This window comes from Hippopotamus amphibius, chromosome 4 (assembly GCF_030028045.1).
Source record: "Hippopotamus amphibius kiboko isolate mHipAmp2 chromosome 4, mHipAmp2.hap2, whole genome shotgun sequence".
Taxonomy (NCBI): Eukaryota; Metazoa; Chordata; class Mammalia; order Artiodactyla; family Hippopotamidae; genus Hippopotamus; species Hippopotamus amphibius.
The window spans coordinates 33,701,681-33,725,275 of record NC_080189.1 but is presented as its reverse complement, the minus strand read 5'-3'; the positions used below and the strand labels follow the sequence as shown (position 1 = coordinate 33,725,275).

The following is a 23,595-nucleotide window of genomic DNA, read 5'->3' as shown; positions in this document are numbered from 1 at the left end:
AAGAAATGGGGTAAGAGAAAGCAATATGGCATAATAACTAAGAACACAGAATCTAGCATCAGGAGGACCAGAGTTTGAATTCAGCTTCCACAGCTTTAGGATGTTGGGCAAACCTAATCTTCAGCCAAATATTTCCATATCTCTGGAACTGAGATAACAGGACTGTTGGGAGGACCGAAGGAGATAATGTATGAAAAGCACGTAGCATTTTGTCTATTTCATAGATGGCATTCAAACAAACTTTATAATGATGATGATGGTAATGATATCAGATGTGTAAGTGGCAGTGACCAGGAAGTAGTAGAAAATGTCAGTCTTTTTTTAATATTTATTTGGCTGCGCCAGGTCTTAATTGCAGCATGTGGAATCTTTAGGTGTGGCATATGGGCTCTTAGTTGTGACATGCATTATCTAGTTCCCTGACCAGGGATCGAACCCATGCCCTCTGAACTGGGAGTGGGGAGCCTTAACCACTGGACCACCAGGGAAGTCTCTGAAAATGTCAGTCTTGTAGGTACTTATCCTGGGGTCCACAAACTCAGGAAGCTACACAGAATTCAGGGAGGTGGTGAACTTACATGGGGAAAAAATTACATCTTTATTTTCACTAACCTCTAACAGAATTTCAGTCTTTCCTTCAGTTGTGAATATAGGCACAAACTACAGAAGTATTAGAAGTGTCTATGATTTGGTCAGCAATAGAAATCAAAACAATGGTCATGGGGAAGACCACAAAGAAAAAAGATACATATTGTGAAGAGGGGAGAGCTGATAGGGGTAGAAGGAAAAAAGCTATCAAAGTAGCCAGAGAAAAATAAAATTAGGAGTTAAGGTCTGTTATGAAAGGTAATGAAGGGAATAGATTCAAGATGGAGGAAAAAAGTCAAGCATGTTAAATAAATAGGATTAGTTCACTGATTCTGACAATGAAGAGACATCCATGACTAGATTAGTTTCAAAGACAGAAGTCAATTTATTGTGAAAGCTACAAAGAAACTAACACAGCCTAATAGAAAAGTGGACCAAGGATAAGAACAGGTAACTTAGAGAAAAAGAAAAAAAGAAAATTTAAATGGATAATAAACATGGGATTACAATAAAAATAAGATGTTATATTCTAGTGGAATGATAAAAATTAGGTAGATCATTAATATCGAGAGTTGACAAATTTGTCAGATGACCTTTCTGGAGAGTTATTTAGCAGTGTCTATAATAAAAATTCACATAAAAACTCATACAATGGGACCAAAAGGTACTTCTGAGTCCAAATTAAAATCTTATATGTAGAAGTTTTGACTATACACTGTACAAAGTTTCTTTCATGCTGTTCCTGGGAGGAAAGGTTATAAAAGGCAAGCAAGGTCAACCCCTAATGAAACTTAATAGCAAACTTTTCTCTAAGACATGACTTTTATATAGTATTTTAATTTAAAAGAAGTCTTTTTTTCTTAGCTATTAGGTTGAAAAATAAGCAGTTTATACAAAATAAAGACTGTAAACTTTATGAATATCATATCTATAACCAAGTCACCAGCTATGAAAACTACCTGATGACTGCTTTATAAAAGCAAATTGAAATAAAAAATTTAGATAAGCTCTTATTCTATTTAGCAGAAGTTGTATTTATAAAGACATTTCCAAATAAATATAATTCTTCTTTATTCCATTTTCTTTCTGCTCTTTGCTTTAGAAAGAAGAGAACTTGAACATATTTCTGTCGAAACAACAGCATTCATTACTTGTATTACCTTTTCTGTTTCCATGTAGTATTTATATGATATACCTAAAATCTAGATTTTAGTGCTCTTTACTCAAATTTTATTTATTATCAATGAAAGAATAACTACTTGATGAGTAATTCATTAATGCCCCATATTTTTTTATGTAATGATTCTTAAGGAAATTAAGATCCATTGAGAACTGTCATTCAAAATGATAGGTGTATTATTCTAGATAGGCAATTCACACATATATGTGAAACATAAACTTATAAGCTCTTATTCTCAAGGAAGGCTAAGTTAACAACTCAGTTCGAATAAGCAAATACTGTTATTAACAAAATTACACAGTCTTAATGAATAAAAGGAAAATATATACCTTTCTTGTGATGTAAAATTTTCAGGGCCACTGAATACAGACAGGCAAGTTATAACACATCTCAGGAGTGTGCCTTTCATCACACACTGTGTGAATGGCTGCCCACCCCCCACCCCAGAGCTGTACCACCTACACACCTTTACATGGCAGCCCTGATAATTTTGTACTCATTTAAAGAATTCAAAATAAGCAGATATGGCATAGGTATGGTAGACTATATTATTTGATCACATTGTCATGTCCTTTCTACTGAGTCAAATACTGCCAGGCCTCTCTCTGCCAGAAGATTACACTTCATGCCCCCAAGGACACGAGGCTTGGCCATATGACTTGCTTTGACAAAATGTAACTGGAAGTTACTGTGTAACTTTTGAACAGATGCTTTAAGAGCCACTGACTGGTTCCACCACCTCTTCTGTCTTTGCGACAAGAGCAGCATATCTGGGGCGGGGGGGGGGGGGGGGGGGGGGGCTGTTTCTCCAGCCTGTTTTCAGAATAATAAGGAGGAGATTCACTGCAGCTGACCCATGATATAGGTGATCAAGAAATAAACTTTGTTACTGTAAGTCATCTAGATTTAGAAGTTATTTGTTACATCAGCACAACAGCGTGTAAGTTGACTGAAACAACAGGCCATATTTTAAAAATGTGAAGTTAAGTATTAGGATAAAATTTATATTTTAAATAAAGGTACTCCAAAAAGAGGTAATATGTACTCACTGTAGACTATCTGGAAAAATTAAAATTACCAATACTTTTATCACCCAAAAATAATGACTGGTACTATTTTCTTCCAGAATATTTTCTTATAGTACACATGTTCTTCTAGTATTTTTCATATGCATATATATAACTGGCATTATATCTCACACTCCATTTTATATTTGCCTTTTATATTTTATGAGTATTTTCCCATGAGAATAAGTCTTAAAAATAATTTAAATGACAGAAGAAAATAATTATATTGATGTAATGTAATCCAACCATTTACCTGAAGTTAAATATTTAGTTTCCAAGTTTAGAATATTTATAAATAGTAGATGTGAATAATGTATTTTTATGTGAAAATTTGCATCTGTACAGATTTTTTTGGAGAAGAAGTCATTTCCTAAGGAGACATAATTTTGAGATGCCTTTGATATATTTAAGTAGATTTTAGAGAGACTCAGAAAAGGTCTGGGCAGAAACTGCTGAAAATGTCAAGACATGGGTGAAACAATATTTCTGTTCAAAATATCTCAAAGTAGTAATGAAATGGCTGTATTTTTAAATTTCATTCTCTAATTCTGAAAACATACTAAAGCTAACTGCAGAAAAAAGTAAATGTACTGTGCATGTGTGTTCCTGTAACAGACTATTTTATAAAATTGAATACATAGAAGAAAAGTATCTTAAAATAAATCAGTAGCTAAATTGCTGAAGTCACATTACCAGAAGATTATAATCAATCAGTTCAACTTTTCCTGCTGTTAGTTTTCTTATGACTTAATGACTAATTTCTTCTTTAAAGAATGACTTTGAACAAATGGGAAGTAAAACCTTTTCCATAACAGCATGTAAACAAAGTCTGTGATTTAATAACAAGGTCAAATTCCTGAAATATATGTCTGCTGGTTTTATTTTTTAAAAAATTCAGCAGTTTTAATAGGTGAACCATTCAGGATTCTGTACATTTATTCTTTAAGTCTATTAAATTTCACAATGAAAATTCATAGAGGCAACTGACATCATACAAATAAGTTATATTAAAAAATTTAATTTGCAACTCAGTCATGTAGAACTCAGAATATTCCTTCATAGAAGCAATAAATTAAAAAAGTAAAGAAAATGGACAAAGATTTTCAGAGTTTGCTGATTTAAGTCCTCACAACTTAAATCCTTTACAATGTACTTAAATATTTAAGCGATGTAAAGCCATTGTGAAACAATGATGAGCCATTATTTTGAATACAGATCATTTTGTTATAAAGAGATATAGTTAAAGAAAGAGAAATAATTTTGCAATAACATTTTAAAAGAAATCTGGATCATCTAAATTATCCCCTAGAAGACTTCTCTAAATTCTAAAATGGGTGGAAACTTATTATTCCTGTGTTTAATTAATGTTTCTCATAATTGCAATGTTAGTTTTAGGCAGGCTACACTAGTGATGATACTACTGCACTTGTAAGTATTATATTTTATAGAAGATAACTTGGATGAAACTCAAGGAAATTAGGCTGATTAAAGAAGCCAATCAAAGATACATACTGTATGATTGCATTTATGTAAAATTCATGAAATAACATCATGATAAAGATGGATAACAAATTATTGATTGCTAGAAGTTTTAGGGATGGGGGAGAGGTGGTGGGAGCTATGAAGGGGTACTCTGAGGTAGCCTTGTGATGATGGTATGTTAAGTATATTGATTGTGGCAGTGGTTACGTGAAGCTACACACATGATAAAATTGCATAGAGCTATATACACACACAAAAATGAATACATGTATAACTGATGAAATACAAATAAGCTATATAAATTGTACCAATGTCAGTTTTCTGGTTTTAATATTGTACTATAGTTATGCAAGACATTAACACTGGGTGAGACTGGGTGAAGGGTGCATAGAACCTTTCTGTATGTCTCTGCAATTTCTGGTGAATCTATAATTACTTCAAATAAAAAGCTTAAAAAAATCATTTACTGTCCCACAATATGTTTAAAAAATCAAATACCATCATTTTCAAAATAAATTTTAGATTACTAATATTACTAATAATCAGTGCTTGATGAGTTTATAATATTGAAAATGAGCTTTATATATTGATAACATAATTTCATAAAGAATAAGGCTGAAAATAGAGCTGAGCTACATGAGAAATGCTTTTTTATTGCCCTAATCAAAAATATTATCCTTTGAATCTTCAATGTGACACTTAAATGATTTAAAGAGAGTAAGAGCTACACTGTGAAAAGCATGGGATCTTTTAAGTAGCTCATTTAACAAAATGCAATGAAAAAATAAAACAATGTTTCTATGTGAATTAAGAAGATGCATTGTTTTGCTTCTTGGTAAAAACTGACTTTTTAAAGTATTTTCTATTTCAGAACACAGAGTATTGCAGAATGGATTATCCATATCCCTTGGAAAAGGATGGTATCAAGTGAAATAACTCAGACATTACCAAAATTAAACTAAAAAAGAAAGTTCGTTCTAAACAGTATTAATGTAAACCAATTAGTTAATTTTACCTGATTTCCAACTTTGTCACTTCAGGTAATTCTCCAAATTTTATCTCTTCTACCTCTAGTTCTTTAAGAGCAGCCATAATTTTCTGCTGATCTCTACTGGCAATTCCATTCTAAGTAGAAATGATTTTAAGGTGCAATAAGGTAGTCATACTTGAATAATATTCAAAATTACTGAAGTTTTCTACTTGGTTAATTCACATCTTGAAAAAACAGATCCATTTTAGAAAAAACCATACTGAAAAATATACAAGTTTGCTTGTAACTGGACTGACAAGGTTACATCATTAAAATATTTAGATATATAGTGACTATAGTCAATTTTTTGCACTATATAACAATTGTGATGGATTCTAAAAACAAATTACTAGATTTTAATATATAATCATTCCAGAAAACTAGAGTAAAACAATTTTTCCTTCAAAATGTTATTTAAAATGTTATCACTGATTAAGTGAGAATTAAGTATTTTTTTGTCTGTGTTCTACCTTTAGGATTAACTAAATTTTCTACCCTGGATTTAGCTAAGTAGTATGGTTTGATTTTCAGTGACATGCAACATTTCAAGTTTCCAACATGTTCATGCAGGAAGATCATTCCTTTTTATGTATCCTACTTATTAAGGTATCTCTGATATTTCCCACAGCTATTTTCAAATTGTTACTTAATAATACTCAATGGCAAAATAACAAGTCTTGATCATTTTGAGAACCTAGCAAAAGGCAATATTTGAACAACACGTTTATACCCACATGTACCAAAAAAAACCTCTTATTTCTAAATAACCTGTTTTATACTGTTTTACAAATCTATTTCATATTTAGAAATAAACCACCAGTTTTAGTTGAGATGTCATAACTAATATGAAGGGGAAAGAAAACCAACTCTAAGTCTTTATTCTTAAGGTAACCTAATAGTGTAATGGAAGATTTTAGATATGGTTATCCATAATCATATCTAATGAGGAACCTAGCAAAAAATCACTCACAGTCTATAGCTGTAGGATTTTTAAAACAGAAAATAAAAGGATCCAAAATATTAAAAATATGAAAGATAATGTCTGGAGTTTTTGAAATTGATACTAACCTTTGTAAACTCATCTTTCCTCATGGTCAAAAGGTGTCTTAATGTTATATCCCTTTCCTGTAGAAAAGAAAAACTGCCACTTTTCAATATCAATGAAATAGTAGAAGGGGAAGTAGGCAAGTGTACATATAAGTTAGTCAGTTATAAGCTACCCTCCTAAACAACTTTCAACTTTCTAGAGGAGACAGGATATGAAAGGTGCACAACTATATTACTGGGTAGATAGTAATAAGTATAATAATATGTATAATTACCTAAAAAAGTATACACACAGCCAATTTTCCAGATTCAAAAAAATTATTACAACTTATATTTGCTTACATAAAAAGAAAGCAGCTCTATAAAATTTGACAGAAATTATGTCTTATGAATATTTAAAATTTATTATTGTACAATATTAAACAATCAATAACATTTAGTTTTACTAAATATTTCTCAAATAGGAAGTTTCAAGACTGTACAATGAAACCCAATTCTAAACTACCTAAACAAATGTGCATATTCCAAAGGAGAGCCTGTCTTAAACAGTGCTTTACTGCTGCAGTGTCAGATAAATGGCAGTTAACTGTCATCTACTCAAATCCCATAATACATGACTAAAATACCTACAACAGTACTTGGCATATGATCTAATTTAATATTTATGACACTCCTACACTAGGTATTACCATCCTTATGAAAAAAAACAAGGAGATTTACATTACATGTTTCAGTTAATAATCATTAGAGCAAGAATCTGATATTTGTTTCGTTTAAAATCATGCTTCTCCTAACATTCTATACAGGAAGATCAGCAACTGCAAAAACACACTCCTTAGATGTACAAGGAGCTCTGTGAAGCTCTGGGCACCAGGTAAAAGCCAGATTCTAATTTATGTAAATTTCTATAATAACAAATTTTCAAAATGCTTGTAAGTTTAAAATGGGATGTATCAATACTACAAATTCTAGAGAAAGGGGCATCTGTCACTCTTTCATAAGCATGCTTATGAATTAATATTTAATGTTATGTTAACCAGCAAGTAAACATGCATACATAACTCACTGCAGCTTACACAAAATCTTACCTTCAATAAATCTGTCATATGTTCAAGTCCAAGACCATGTAAAAATACTTCCAGATCTCCAAATGCTGTACATGAGCTATACATATTTATAGCAATGTCAATTTCAGAACAGATTATAAGTGCACAAATAATAAATATATATTTATAATGCAGAGAGAGAATAAGAATGAGAAAGAATGAGTCTATGTAGAATATACAGGTATACCTCGTTTTATTGTGCTTTGCTTTATTGCTTTATTTGCAGACATTGTGTTTTTAACAAATTGAAGGTCTGTGGCAACCTTGTGTCAACCAAGTCTATTGGTGCCATTTCTCCAACGGCATTTGCTCGCTTTGTGTCTCTGTGTCACACTTTGGTAATTCTTGAAATATTTCAAACTTTCTCGTTATTATATTTGTTATGGTGATCTTTGATGTTGCTATTACAACTTGCTGAAGGCTCAGATGATGGTTACCATTTTTTAGTAATAAAGTATTTTTTAATTAATATATCTACATTGTTTTTGTAGACAGAATGCTATTGCACACTTAATAGACTACACTGTAGTGTAAACATAACTTTAAAATTTGTGTAACTCACTTTATTGTGATATTTGCTTTACTGTGGTGGTCTGGAACCGAACACCAGTATCTCCGAGGTATACCTACATCTGCAAATTTACCCACTAGACCTACGTTATACAAAGGAATAAGAAAGATTTCTCGAATGAAAATTTAAGTAAACAGGGAAAATGGTGATAGTAAACTGAAGCTTATTTTTCCTAAGAAGGAAAACATTTGCCAATATGTATACAATTGACCCTTGAACAACATGGTCTTAACTGTGCAGGTCCACTTACACATGGATTTTTTTCAATAGTAAATACTATAGTACTACACAATCGCAGTTAGTTGAATCCACAGATACGGAACTGCAGATATGGAGGAATCTTGGATACAGATTTTCCAAGGGGAAGGTTGGTGCCTCTAACCCCCAGAATTGTTCAAGGGTCAACTGTATTCCTTGTGAGAGCTCTGTATGTGAAAATCTCTTTAACTGCAGGAAGTAAAAATTTACTAACAATTTTGAACATAGGAAAGTAGAGAATAATGTTGTGGCCATATACTGAACAACTGTGTTCAGGGGAAAAAAATCTATTTTTATTTTTAGCTTATAAAATCAGAAATCTGCTATAAAGAATTAGAAAGCAAGATGCAATCTAGTTTGAACACTAACAAAAATATAATCTTAGAACTTTTTAGAAATAAATTGTATTGTTGATATTTTATTTAAAGTAAAAATTATTCTCATTATTTTTAGTGCATGTATATAAAATTTTTCTAAAATTCTGGAGAACAAAGCATTTAAAATTCAGATATTTCTAAGTAATATTTTAAAATACTTGTAAAAGTTTAAAATATATATTTTAAATGTCATCACATCTACTATAAGCAATAAAAACATGCACAGTTTTTACTCATTTATAGGTATTGTGCTGAACAAAAACATGCTACGTTACCTAAATATGTGATCTTTTTCTTTATCAGAATCTGTTCTCAATAGTTTACAAATAGTCTCTTCTTTAGTTAGTTGTTGAAGCTTTCCTTCCAAAGGATTTAAAGTCAAGGAAAGAAAGCTGAAGATCTGAAAAAAGTTATAGTAAAAATTAAAGCAAGATAGTAATTAATATTTTCAACAAGATATAAAACAAAACTAAAAATTCCATTTTGGTAAATGAATCAGAAAGACTAAGTACTAATGTAGTATTTCAAATATATTATTAAATAGAGAGGATGTAAGAAGCACAACTAAGGTACACAAATCTCAATCGTACACCTTAAAGACATGAAATTCCTTAGTTTTAAAGCTTCTGTTCTTTTTAGTAAGCCAAGGTTAATCAGCCAAGATACAAAATCAGATCTCACTTCAAGAAACAATCTATGACTCAAAATAATCTTTGATGTTGTCAACTTCTTAGTATGTCAAATTGTGTCATCTACCCTAAATTTAATGATGCAGTATATTAATTACAGGTTTTCAAATTTCCAAAGCTTAAGAGAAAAACTGTAAATTTCTTTTTAAAGTTTCACAGGGCTTCAGTGATTCGCATTTACGCTAGAATAATTTTGGAAATGTAGATTTGAGTTATAAAATGATAGGCATGTTTATAGGCTGCTTAAAAATAGAGGAAGTTATTTTACATACAATAAAAATGGCATGGTCTGATTATTATATGATGGAACCTTTGGAATGTCACAAGTTTTCAAATTCAGAAACTCAGTTTTAGATCTTAAACTATATAACTTAGATTTAAGTTGTACTATATTTGATCCTTGCTTAGAAATTACAGACCTTTGGCCAAAAGCTTTAGTATTCAGACCAAAAGTTTAAATCGATAAAATAATTTAATGTATGGCAAATATTTATTATTATTATTTTTTGTTTTTTTTTTTTTTGAACCTTTTTTTTTTTATTATTTTGTTGGGGGTACACCAAGTTCAATCATCTGTTTTTATACACATATCCCCGTATTCCCTCCCTTCCTTGACTCCCCCCCGAGTCCCCCCACAAATATTTATTATTGATTTTAACATCCAAATGACAGTAAATCACATACCCAAGCATGTTATCACTTTATTATATACCTTGTCAGATGTATAGAAGTAAATGTAGCTTAAGGGATTTAATTTTTAAATTGTCTAATATGTATTAATTAAAATTTAAAAACAACAGTTTAATTACATGTGCAAATTTTGAAAAATTTACTAGCTATGTCAATACACTAATTAATTTTTGAAAATCTGAACCAGTTGGAAATGTTTAAATAAATAGTCTATTACAATTTTATTTCTAGGGCCAGATAAGACTTTATTATCCTTTTATATAGTTTTAAAATTACCACATTATAAATGCCTTTTATTTAGTACAAGATAAATACTCTAGTAAAATAAAGCTTTTGTTACCTGGCTGGAAGAAAATTACACGTTGAAACATTAAATAATAGCCAGATATACTATTATTACAGTAGTGAGTTCTAACAAAACAATACAAAAGTTTTACAAATAATAATGTAGACTAAGAAAAATTAGTTTAATAACAGGATACCTCTAGATGTTTATTTCTTTTTGCAATCTCGCTTGGTGTCTTTCCATCTTTGGTTTGTATCATTTTATTAGCTCCAAGTTCAAGCAACTTCAAAACAACATTTTTATGACCCTGACGTGCTGCCCATGTTAAAGCCTGTAAGTGGGGGGAAAAGAAGACTGTTTAAAGAGAGGGAGTACATATGACACAGAGAGGAATACTTTCCAACAGTATTTATGGCACAATAAAAAAGTGAACATGGTTAATTAATGGAATGATGCAATCTCATCATTTCACAATATAATGTAAACATATTTCCAAAGTTGTAATTGCAAAGCAGACTGCCAGTGTTTACTGATTTTGTAAAACCAAATAATGTTTTACACAGTCAAGTGATGTTATAGAATAAAATGATTTATCTGCCAATCACAGAACTATTTTCTATAAAAAAGAATTTTACTTGTATTCTAGAATCCAGGCTTTTTTTGTATGTTACAGTTTCTTGTGTCAAGGGTGAGAACCAAGAGAGGCAGATAATTTCTTTTTTCCCATTTAAGCTGTTGCTTTTTTTCACTGAACAGCAATTACATTCCAGCCCTTCTGTGATTTTTACTTCTTAAAACCTTCCTTGTGGACTACTGATAATAAGATATCAATGTCCTAGAAATAAAAAGGAAGGCTGTAGGGACTTCCTAGGTGGTGCAGTGGTTAAGAATCCGCCTGGCAATGCAGGAGACATGGGTTCAAGCCCTGACCCAGGAAGATACCACATGCTGCAGAGCAACTAAGCCTGTGTGCCACAACTATTGAGCCCATGTGCCACAACTACTGAAGCCCACACACCTAGAGCCCGTGCTCCACAAGAGAAGCCACCGCAATGAGGAGCCCACACACCACAATGAAGAGTAGTCCCCGCCTGCAGCAACTAGAGAAAGCCCATGTGCAGCAACGAAGACCCAACACAGCCAATGAAAAAAAAAAATCCAATAAATAAATAAATTAAAAAAAAAATAGGAACTCTGTACAATCATTTCTCACAGTATAGCCATTCTCATCCTGGGTATTAACTTCCGCTCCATGAGCAACAAGGAGAGCAGTAACCTGAGGGTGACCGTTCCGTGCAGCATACATGATTGGAGTCATGAGTCTCCTAAAGATAAGGAAGAAAAGAAACAATTGTGCCAATGCTGCCCTTAACAGTTTTTCAAACCCATGAACTTTACCATACACAATACCATCAGTATTGTTTTGAGAGTAAAGAAACATGAAAGTTTTTTCATAATTAGGGGATCTAAAAATCCAATTTCCCAGCAAATAAATAAATATGAAGATTACACTCTTAAAAGTATTGAATGCTTACACAGCACCCTCTAGTGAAGAAATGCGTTTTTAAAAAATCACAAAATAAGCCATACTTTCTAATATGAGGTTTCATTAATTTACATATTCACATAGAAAAATATCAATGGGTACCTCACTATGCTTATGCTGGGAAAATAGTGATGAATGACACAAACAAGCCCCCCATCCTCTCAAATTGCTCATACTAAATGCTAATTACATTTTATTTAGTAAAAATATGTTTAAAACTCTTATTTCTTAATGTGTTCTATTATGATTCTACTTTAGGACTGAAAGAATTTTACTCTGACTTGGAGGTGTACTTTAATCAAGAAAGACATCAGTCCAATAGTTTAGCCAGACTCTCTGAGATTATGTTCTGGGAGATCATAGTGGTTTCCTCTAGCGTATCATTTCCCAAAATTAGAGATTCAACCCCTCTACTCCTGGAAGTTAGTCAGCTCCTGGACCTAATTACAAAGGATACCAGAAAGGTTCTGTCATTTCTTAGTATCATGGTCTATTTTAAAGGAGTTCTGCGATTCTGGGCTCAATCTTCCTGACTCACCTCAAATATCTGGTTTATACACAGTCCTTTACAAGAGAACAACAAATTAAGTAATTTCAGAATTCTCTGCTTTGACCTCATTAAGTTACTTTGTCTTAATTACCCACATTACATATATTAAATATAAACAGAATATTTCTCTGTAAGATGTGTTAACATAGGTATATCCTGAATCTGGTCATTTCACACCAATGTCTTTAGCACAGAAAGTTTCACACATTTATATGTTCCTTCTATGTGTTCCTTCTACTTCCTAGTATATTACAATTTCAATCTTTTATTTGAAATTATATGGTAAGGTAGCTGTCAAGCATTGCCTCTTCTACCTTGAATACCTCCTACATAGTGGCTTATTAGACAATCTTCACAAAGTGAAGAGTTAATTTCTGGATAGCCTAAGCAAACAGGGAACATATATACAATAGAACAAAACTCTCTGAGTCAACTGATCATTCAAATTCTTTCCTAAATCTAAATCAGACTTCTCAATGCTTCCCCTCCACCCCAAATCCCCCACAACAGCTCAAATCTGTTCTTTCCAAGCTTCCCTATTTCACAAAGCTTCCATTAACCAAGTAACTCAGGCCTAAGACTGAGCATCATTCATGACTTTTCTCCACCATTCCATATATAAGTCATCAGAAGGTCCTACTGGCTCTATTTTCATATCATATTTTGAATCTAACCACTTCTCACCACCTTGTTAGCCACTGTAAGCAGTCCAAGCCATCATTATATTTCTCTGATTTATATTTTTGCAGTTGCCTTATAACTGCTCTCCATGCTTCTACTCTGGCCACTTACAGTTTACTCTTTTTGAAAATGCCAATTTCTTCCCTTTTCAGAGACTGTGCAAGTGCTGTTCCCCTGACCTTTCCCTAGACCTTCATATTGTACACTCCATCTTATTCAGAGAAGGTAACATGAAAGTGTGAGTGTCCCATTTGCTGGAAACTTATTACTGAAAATTATAAGTGAGATCTTCTAAATCTGTACTGAAATCTGTTCTGAAATTGTACTGAAAATTGAGGTTCTTCTGAGTATCAATTTCTCTTAGAATTTCGGAAACCACCAGGGATATAATTTTCAGTCTGTAAATTCACATGAACATAAAATGGCTTCTTACAGATGCTTATTTCATCCTAGATAATAAAATTACTAGACTAGTATAGTTTGCTGACTAAGAAGTTTTAGATCACTAATGAAAAATGTGTTATAAAAAAATGCTGCGTTGGTTTCTAACTTCTAAGAAAAGTTGAAATTACTGAATGGAATAGCAAACTCCTATAACAGTCTAGATTACCTAGAAGCTGTATTACTCAGCTTCTAAAAATTATTAAAACCATCAATGTTAATGTTGCATGACAATTCTGACAGGGAAGAGAACAATTCTTCCAGTGGTTTTATATCTACAGAAACTTATAATATCTGTTGTTTCCTGCCTGTTACAGATTAATGAAATCTAAATCTACTTGTCAATCTTACAAACTCTAATGAACTTATAAACAATCTTATAAACTCTTCAGGGAAGTTATAAAACTTTAAAATAACTGGTTTACTCAAGTGACATGGTAACTATTTGTGCTACTGACTATTTTTTTTTCTGACTACTTTTAATATTAATTTCCATCTTATTTATTTTCTGAGATTTAATATAAAGAATTCTTCTTTTTTTTGGGGGGGGTACACCAGGTTCAATAATCTGTTTTTATACACATATCCCCGTATTCCCTCCCTTCCTTGACTCCCCCCCCCTCGCGTCCCCCCCACCCTCCCCACCCCAGTCCTCTAAGGCATCTTCCATCCTCGAGTTGGACTCCCTTTGTTATACAACAACTTCCCACTGACTATTTTACAGTTGGTAGTATATATATGTCTGTGCTACTCTCTCGCTTCGTCTCAGTTTCCCCTTCACAAATATAAAGAATTCTCATTTCTCTCTTTAAATCACTGCAATTTTGTTCTGCCTGCTCCTTCTAACACAGAACTGCTTTGGCAAAGGTCAGCAGTTACTTGGACTCCTATTATTTTTCTAGCACTTAAGGTATACATTTCAGAGGCTTCTAACCTCAATGCTCTTCCCTTTTCACTACATAAACACCATAGCTGTATTATCTCACCTATTCTCATGACTATTAACACACTGATGGGCACTGAATCTGTATCTCTAGCCTAGGCTTTGATCCTGAGCTCCATATCATATCTGTCATTTTTAACCTGGGCACCCCAAAAAATTCAAAATCAACATATACCCAAATCTTAAGTCACCATCTTCCCTCCAACACACAGTACTCTCTGTTATTACCTATCTCTATGAACAGCATCACAGTCCAAGCATGGCCCAACCCAGAAACCTGGAATTTATCCATGACTCCTCGTGCCTTCATATCTAAGCCAGCATTCCTGCCAGTTTTACCTCCTTCCCATCATTTGTACTTTCCATTCTCCTCTTTCTTAACTGTGTTCAAGTCCTCATCACTTCTTACATGGATTACTGCATGCAACAGCATCATAACTGGCTTCCTTGTCTGTAGTCTTTACTCCTCGTTTGTAAATCTCATCAAATCAATTCACTGTTTAAAGTTTTCAAGGGTACACCTATGAGAATCTTCATGATAAGTCCTCTGTTTACCTCTCTACCATTTTAGCACATGCAATCCTACTCCATCCTATTAAGAGACTTCAGTCGTATCTGCAGGTATGAATTCATTTCTCTCCTCTGGATGTACCTATTTTCAGAGCACTTGCTCATTGAAATGTCTTTTCACTTTTCAACAATGTATTCCTAATCTACCTTTTAGAAGCCAGCATGCCCCCCAATTTTCTGATGCCCCACCTCATCTTAGATAGCAGTCCCCCTCTCCTCTATGGTCTCACAGCACTCTGCTTATTTTCATCAGTTCACCTTTTAGGCCAAAATGTACTTGTTCAATTCATCTGTTTTCTCAACCAGACTATCAGTTCTTCGAGGATAACGATCCTAGCCTGTCTCTATATCCACTCCCCCCGAACCATGCAGTGACTAGTATAATGGTGTGCCTCTAAGTTTTGTGTCATGCTTACATTTAATACGGGCAGGGTTTTCTCCTCATCTATTACATCATCACATGTCTATTGACTATGTTAGTCAGTGAATCTATATCCTTACTTATTTAAACATATATTAGATTTGCCTAATGAGAGGTAACGTTGAGATTTCCTGCTGTAATTGTATTTTGATCTACTTCTTGAATTTTAACAGGCTTCAATTTATGGATTTAGCAGCCATGTAGTCTAGTGTGTACAGGTTTGTGCTTGTTATAATTTCATTGATTTTGCCTTTTATCATAGTACAGAGTTCTTTATTCTGTATATTGCATTTAATATTAGTAATATCTGATATTATTAATCCTAATTTCTATGCGTTTACCTTTATGAAAGGGATCTTTCATAACCCCTTTTTCAAATTTTCTTATAATAGCATTTAGCTGTCTTTTGTTTTTTAAGCCAGTATCTAAAAATTCAGTCCATTCTCATTTAGCATAATGACTGATACAGTTGACAATATTTCTTCTCTTTTGTTTTTGCTGGTGCAACAAAACTGCTGTTCATTACATTCCCCCCCCCTGAAAATGTGATGACCCTGCTTTTCCTTTTTTTAAAAAATGCCATTAAACAGTACCCTGTTTCTCTGCTATTAGTAAAACACATATAGGTAAGCAAGATAAGACCTGTTTCTCCTAATGAGACTATGGTTTCCTCCTCCACCATGCCACATTCTCCCTATTTATACTCAAATAGGATAAGACCTTTTGAATACTCTTAGTTCCCCTTCTACTCTTAGGTGCCCCCCAAATCTCTGCAAACTATAGCTCTTAGATTTTGTTGGCAAAATTTACTATTTATTAGAATTTTACTTGCATTTTGTCTTGTCCGTTTCCAGAATCCTTATTTAGCACTCATATTTCACATTCCCAGTCTAACATAATCCATTAAATACACATTTATCAAAGTTCATCCCTCTTCACTGCTTTCTCTTCATTCTCTGCCTTCATGACGTCTCTAGTTCTTTTTAGTTTGATTAGTCTTTTCTCAGGTATTTTTCTCAGCTGAAGTGTTTGCGTAATGTATTTTCTGAGTTCTTGCATATCTTTGACCATCTTTCTTTCACCCTGACAGGCATAACTTGGTTGAGAATAAGATCTTTAGGTTGCAGGCTTTGTCTAAGTGAAAATGTAATTTCACTCTTTTCTAGTTTCAGCTGTGCACGTGAGAAGTCTGTTGCCACTCTAATCTTTTTACTTTCCTTTGTTAAAAACAAAGGATTCTTTATGCCTGGAACTTGTAAAAATTTCCTCTTTGTTTTTAAGAGTTTACACATTTTAACCAGAATGTATGCCTAGGAGTGTCTTTTTTTTTTTTCCCCCTCGTCAGTCCGAACTAAAGCTCAGGAACTTTTCCAAAAAGCAGTCTTTTTTTTTTTTTGATATTCAGTCTTGATAGAGTTTTTCAGCTTAGGAACAATTTCTTTTTTCTACAGTGTGTTTATTATTACCCATCTTCCATGTTCCTTTTTCTTTCCTGAATTTTGAAATAAAAAACTACATATTCTAAATTCTAAGAGATCTTTCTTCATGCTACATTTAGATCTCCTTATATGCTCTTAATTTTTAATTCAGGTTTTTGCCTTTCTCTGTCAGCAATTTTATTGTACTAGGCAAATATTTTAATTGTCAATCTTTTCTCTAGCTGCTGGGAAGTTTTTTATTTACTACTGCCTCTTTAGCACTCAGGTCTAGTAGTTATAATATTCTTAATGACAGAAATCCTTACATATTTTGAAAATCAAAGAAGCTTCTTATGCAGTGGGTCTGTAGTTTAAGGGCAGGCTGTTAGCTCCCCCCAAAAGTACCTAGAGAATTCTCTCTGCTTTCCTATCTTCCTGAACTTTCCCAACCTCATGGACAACTCAGCCCACTTGTTTAGCTCCAAGTCTTTAAGAGTCTGGAAACCTAAGACATTCATGCAGGATCAGCTTTACCCCAGATCCACAGATCTCCTAACATAAAACTTTTGTAGGATCAGCTGCTCTCCATCTAGGCTTTAGCCCTGATAATTTCCTACCCTTGGGGAAAGGAGCTTGTCTGTTTTACAGGGACAGGAACAAAAGCCTGAGTCCTCATCAGCACCCAGCGCCCTTAAGCCCTCAGCAGCCCAAGGCTCAGGAAAGGCATAGCTTGCAGTTGAGAACAAAGAGGAAAAAAATGATATTCTGGTAGACAAGTTCCCAGATGTCCTGTGTCATGTTTATGAGGGCCACTGCCAATCCAACATATATTGATCCACATTTTCATCTAGTAATTTTTTTATAATGCAGCTGATTTTATATTTTTTAATACTTAAATATTTCGAGGCATATGAAATTACTTGGGTATGAGCTTGGAACCCAGCATTTTTTTTTAATCCCTCTCCTGCCCCCTCCCCCTTGGTAACCACCAGTCTATTCTCTATGTTTGTGAGTCTGTTTCTGTTTCATAGATAAATTCATTTGTGCCATATTTTAGATTCCACATATAAGTGGTATCATATGGTATTTGTCTTTGTCTTTCTGACTTACTTCACTTAGGTATGATAATCTCTAGTTGCATCCATGTTGCTGCAAATGGCATTATTTCGTTCTTTTTATGGCTATTATTCCACTGCATATATATACCACATCTTCTTTATCCATTCATCTGTCGATGGACATTTATGTTGTTTCCATGTCTTGGCTATTGTGAATAGTGCTGCTATGAACATAGGGGTGCATGTCTCTTTTTGAATTACAGTTCTGTCTGGATATATGTCCAGAAGTAGGACTGCTGGATCATATGGTAATTCTGATTTTAGTTTTCTGAGGAAACTCCATACTGTTTTCCACAGTAGCTGTACCAACTTACATTCCCACCAACCGTGTAGGAGGGTTCCCTTTCCTCCACATCCTTTCCAGCATTTGTTATTTGTAGACTTTTTAATGATGGCCATTCTGACCAGTGTGAGGTGGAACCTCATTGTAGTTTTGACTTGCATTTCTCCAATGATTAGTGATGTTGAGCATCTTTTCATGTGCCTATTGGCCATCTGTATTCCTTGGAGAAACGTCTTCTTAGGTCTTCTGCCCATTTTTCAATTGAGTTGTTTTTTTTGTTGTTAGGTTGTATGAGCTGTATATTTTGGAAATTAAGCCCTTGTCAGCTGCATCATTTGCAAATATTTTCTCCCATTCTGTAGACTGTCTTTGTATTTTGTATATGGTTTTCTTTGCTGTGCAAAAGCTTTTAAGTTTGATTAGGTCCAGTTTATTTTTGTTTCTGTTTCTATTGCCTTGGGAGACTGACCTAAGGAAATATTGCTAGAAGTTATGTCAGCGAAGGTTTTGCCTATGATCTCTTCTGAGAGCATTATGGTGTCATGTGTTATGTTTAAGTCTTTAAGCCATTTTATTTTTGTGTATGGTGTGAGGGTGTGTTCTAACTTCACTGATTTACATTCAGGGGTCCAACTTTTCCAACACCGCTTGCTAAAGAGACTGTCTTCCCCCATCACATACTCGTGCCTCCTTTGTTGAAGATTAATTGACCATAGGTATGTGGGTTTATTTCTGGGCTCTCTATTCTGCTCCACTGATCCATATGTCTGTTTTTTGAGCCAATACTACACTGTTTTGATTACTGTAGCTTTGCAGTATTTTCTGAAGTCTGGGGTTGTTATGCCTCCTGCTTTGTTCTTTCTCCTCAGGATTTCTTTGGCAATTCTGGGTCTTTTATGGTTCCACACAAATTTTAGGATTATTTGTTTTAGTTCTGTGAAAAATGTCATGGGTGATTTGATAGGGATCACATGAAATCTGTAGATTGCTTTGGGTAGTATGGCCACTTTAACAATATTAATTCTTCCAATCCAAGAGCATGGGATATCTTTCCATTTCTTTGAATCATCTTCAGTTTCCTTTATTAATGTTTTATAATTCTCAGCATATAAGTCTTTCACTTCCTTGTTCAGGTTTATTCCTAAGTATTTTATTTTGGGGGGTGCAATTTAAAAGGTACTGTTTTTTCACATTCCCTTTCTGTTATTTCATTGCTGGTATAAAGAAATGCAACTGATTTCTGTATGTAAATCTTGTATCCTGCTACCTTGCTGAATTTGTTTATCACTTCTAGAAGTTTTTTGTGTGGTGTCTTTAGGGTTTTCTATATCTAGTGTCATGTCATCCACATATAATGACAATTTTACCTCTTCTCTTCTAATTTGGGTAATTTTTATTTCCTTTTCTTGTCTGCTGTGACTAGGACTTCCAATACTATGTTGAATAGAAGAGGTTAGAGTGGGCATCCTTGTCTTGTTCCAGATTTTAGCGAGATGGCTTTCAGCTTTTCACCACTGAGTATTATACTGGCTGTGGGAAAACCAGAATTTTTTATTCCTTCATATAGCTATCCGAAGCCCCAGCACCAAAACGATGATCCATTTTCTCCTTGCTAGTTTGAAATGCCACATTAATCATATATAATAATTTCATGTATTGTTGGATTTTGTCCTAGATTTTCTTTTCTGTTTTACTTCTAGGGATCAGCAATTGAGAGCTTTCCACTAATACCACACCTTTTAATTATTGTGACTTATTTTTAATATAAGGCAAATTATATATCATTACTCTTCTTTTTAAAAAGACGTATTGTGGGACTTCCCTGGCAGTCCAGTGGTTAAGACTCCACGCTTCCAATGCAAGGGATGCAGGTTCGATCCCTGGTCAGGGAACTAAGATCCCATATGCTGCGTGGTGTGACAAAAGAAAAAAAAAAAGACGTATTGATTTAAAAAAATTATTTAATTCACACATATGTACTTTTCCCTTAGAATACTACATATGATCAGTGATAAGAGTTGGATATCTTTCCAGATCTTAGAACACAAAAAGAACAAATTTTACATATATAAACATGTGTGCAGAAAAAAGACTTTAAAATATAAGTAATACCATGCTATTTATGCAGTGTTTTGACTGGCCAATAAATGAATTTAAAACTCTTAAGTTCCCTTTGAGTATTGCTTTGTCTGAATCACACAGGTTTTGATATCAAGGCTTTAACTGTTGTTCAATTCTAAGTTTTATCACTTTCCTTTTGAGTTCTTTAATCCAGAAGTTATTAAAATGTATAATTTAAATACTCAGTTTTATGCATTGAGGAGGCTTTTGGTTGTTAAATTCTAAATTCATTATGTTTTGGTTAGTAAAAGTGTTCTATAAGACATCACTTTTTAAAAAGGCATTTATTAAGGCTTCCTTTGTGGCCTAGAACATATTTTAAAAACAATCCATGTATATTTGAAAAGAAGCTATATGTATAAATTATGTTAGAGTCAGAATTCTAGATAAATATCAATTAGATACACTTGTTTAGTGTTATTTGAATCTCCTATATCTTTACTTTTTGTCTAATATGTTTATACTAAAGTCTTCAAATATAATTATAGATTTTCCATTTCTTTTTCAGTTCTATAATTTTCATTTTATATAATTTAAGGCCATTTATATTAAAACTATCTTGTCAATTTTTTGCTTTTATCAAAATGAACACTTCTTCTTTGTTCCCTTAAATAATTTATTATCCCAGAAGGTTTTTTTTCTCTTGGTATCTACCAGGTATACTTTATAAATGAACATTTTTTTTTATCATTTTATCTTCAACCATTATGTATTCTTGTATTTCAGTTGTGATTTCATTGGATTTTGGTTATAGCCATATGTGAGTTACTGTAGTTTAATCAGTGAGCTTTACCAATTAAGTTTTCTTTTTTATTAATATGGTTAGACTTATTTCTGACATTATATTTTTGCACTTTTTATTTATCATGCTTCCACAGTAAATGTATGCATTTATGTCTCCTTTTTAGTCCTGTTAGACTAATCAAGTTCTGTTTATTCTATCCACCCTCTACCTACCCCCCGCCCCTTGATCTGAAAGCTTATGTCATCCTTCTTTTCTTCTAAACAACAGTCCCTCCTTATCAACAGGGTATATGTTCCAAAACCTCCAGTGGATGCCTGAACATGGGTAGTACCAAACCCTATAGATACTACGTTTATTTCTTATACTAACAGGCGGGTAGCATATAACAGTGTAGGTACAAAGGACAGAGGGATGATTCATGTCCAGGGTGGGACAGCGAGAGATTTAACAACATTACACAGAATGGCATGCAATTTAAAACTTATGAATTGTTTATTTCTGGAATTTTCCATTTAATATTTTCAGACTGCAGTTGACTGTGGGTAAGTGAAACCACAGAAAGCAAAACAGCAGATGGCAGGGTGGGGGAGACTACTATGCTTACTTTTAAATCCTTTTCACCTTCTTCCTAACACCCTTCACCTTATCATTTAACAAAATCTGAAGTTAATCAATAACATTGGTCTCATCTGAAGAGAGCAGTTTACTGTTATTTTGTTTCATTCTCTCCTCAACCACCCAAATTCCAAACTTGTTTATCATGGAAATTTAGTATAATATCATCTTATAAACAAACACACACACTCTCTCTCACTGTCTTTTTTTTTTTTAAAGCCAATAATTAGATTTACCAATATGTTTACTAATTTCTTTGTTCAACATTATATCTTGCATCCCATTACCTCTGGGTTTATTTTTCTTTCTGTAGCAAACTTTTTAGATGTTATTTTTAAGAGGCAGTTGAATAGCAGTTCTTGACTGGGAACACTTTTCTATGAAATATTTGGGAGGTATTTTAGTTTATCAAAATGACTGGAACTATTGGCATTTAATGGATGAGGGCGAGGGTTGCTAAATATCCTGCCATACACAGTACAGTCTCACACAGAATGTCAATTGTCAGCTGTCCCTATGCTGAAAATTATAACTTTAAGTTCTTGCATATATGCAAATGTCTTTATTTTGCCTTCGTTCTTGAATGACAGAATGGCTAAACATAGAATTACAGTTCAAAGTTTATTCCTCAGACCATTTGTCTTCTTCCACATATAGTTGTTACTAAGAAGTCTAATGTGAGATGGTCATTTCTTGATAGGAATTGTCTTGATAAATTGTCTTTTCTATAGGTCACTTTTAGGAATCTTGCCTTTATTCTTGACATTTTGAAGTTTATTGTCTATATATTTTAATTTTAAATTAAGATATATATCTTTATTACTTTGTGTGTATAAATTTTATTTTGCACTTGGTAGATCTTTCAATCCTAAGGATCTGTGTGTTCAGTTTGGGAACATTCTTGGGCATTATTGCTTCAAATATAGTCTATCTTCCATTTTCTCTTTCTGGAACTCTTATTAGACAGATGTTATAACTTCTTGCAAGGTTCTCCATATCTCTTACCTTTCCCTTTGTAACTCTTTGTGTTGTATATTCCAGGAGATTCTCTCACATCTGTCTTCCAGTCCACTCATTAGCTCTTCAGCTGAGTTCCATCTGCTATTCTTCACACATAGTTAGGTTTAATATTCAATAATAGTTTCTTTTTTCATAAGTCACTCTACTTGTTTCATAATTCCTGCTTGTTATTTTGTGGAGGCAAATCCCTCTTTTATTGCTCAGAGGAATACAGTCCTTTTTTAGATTCTTTTGTTTTTTCCACTTTATCTAGTCTAAATCACTCTTTTGTTGGATCTGTTGCCCTTGTTTTGCGATGCTTACATTCTCTAGATTTTGGTGATTTATGGTTATGCACCCATCTTCTGTCCTATAAAGACCCCCAAGTGTGGAAAACTCAAGCCAGCAAACCTGGCCTGGACTATCAGTAATGAAGTTTTTAGGCACTGACAGAGAGGGTTCCCAGTTGTTTCTTTAGGGAGCTACTCCTTCTCCATTCCAGAGAGAACTCCCTTTCTTGTTTCAAATAGAAGTTTATTAAAACTTTAAAGATGTCTAAAGTTTGCTGTGGAAAGGCAAAACTTTAGCATATGTTCAGTTTAACATCTTGAAGTCGTAAACCTATTTTTCAGAAAATTCCTGGTCTTTTTTTGGTCATGTTTTTCTTTTAGAATTTTTAGAATCATCTCATCACGTTAAAACAATTCCCTTGGCACTCTGAATAAGATGTTTAATTTACAAACTAATTTAGATAAAAAACAAATATCTTTTTT

At 33.3% G+C, this 23,595-nt stretch overlaps 1 protein-coding gene across 1 annotated transcript in view; it reads right to left on the bottom strand.

Moving 5' to 3' along the window:
- Positions 1-23,595, bottom strand: part of ASZ1 (ankyrin repeat, SAM and basic leucine zipper domain containing 1) — a 54,134-nt gene that overhangs the window by 5,705 nt on the left and 24,834 nt on the right. The window contains exons 5-10 of the mRNA XM_057733661.1: positions 11,585-11,696; positions 10,568-10,702; positions 8,982-9,106; positions 7,483-7,558; positions 6,416-6,472; positions 5,333-5,442 (exon numbers count right to left, since the gene is read on the bottom strand). Of these exons, the coding sequence (XP_057589644.1) occupies positions 5,333-5,442; positions 6,416-6,472; positions 7,483-7,558; positions 8,982-9,106; positions 10,568-10,702; positions 11,585-11,696 (615 nt within the window). The remainder of the gene's footprint in view (positions 1-5,332; positions 5,443-6,415; positions 6,473-7,482; positions 7,559-8,981; positions 9,107-10,567; positions 10,703-11,584; positions 11,697-23,595) is intronic.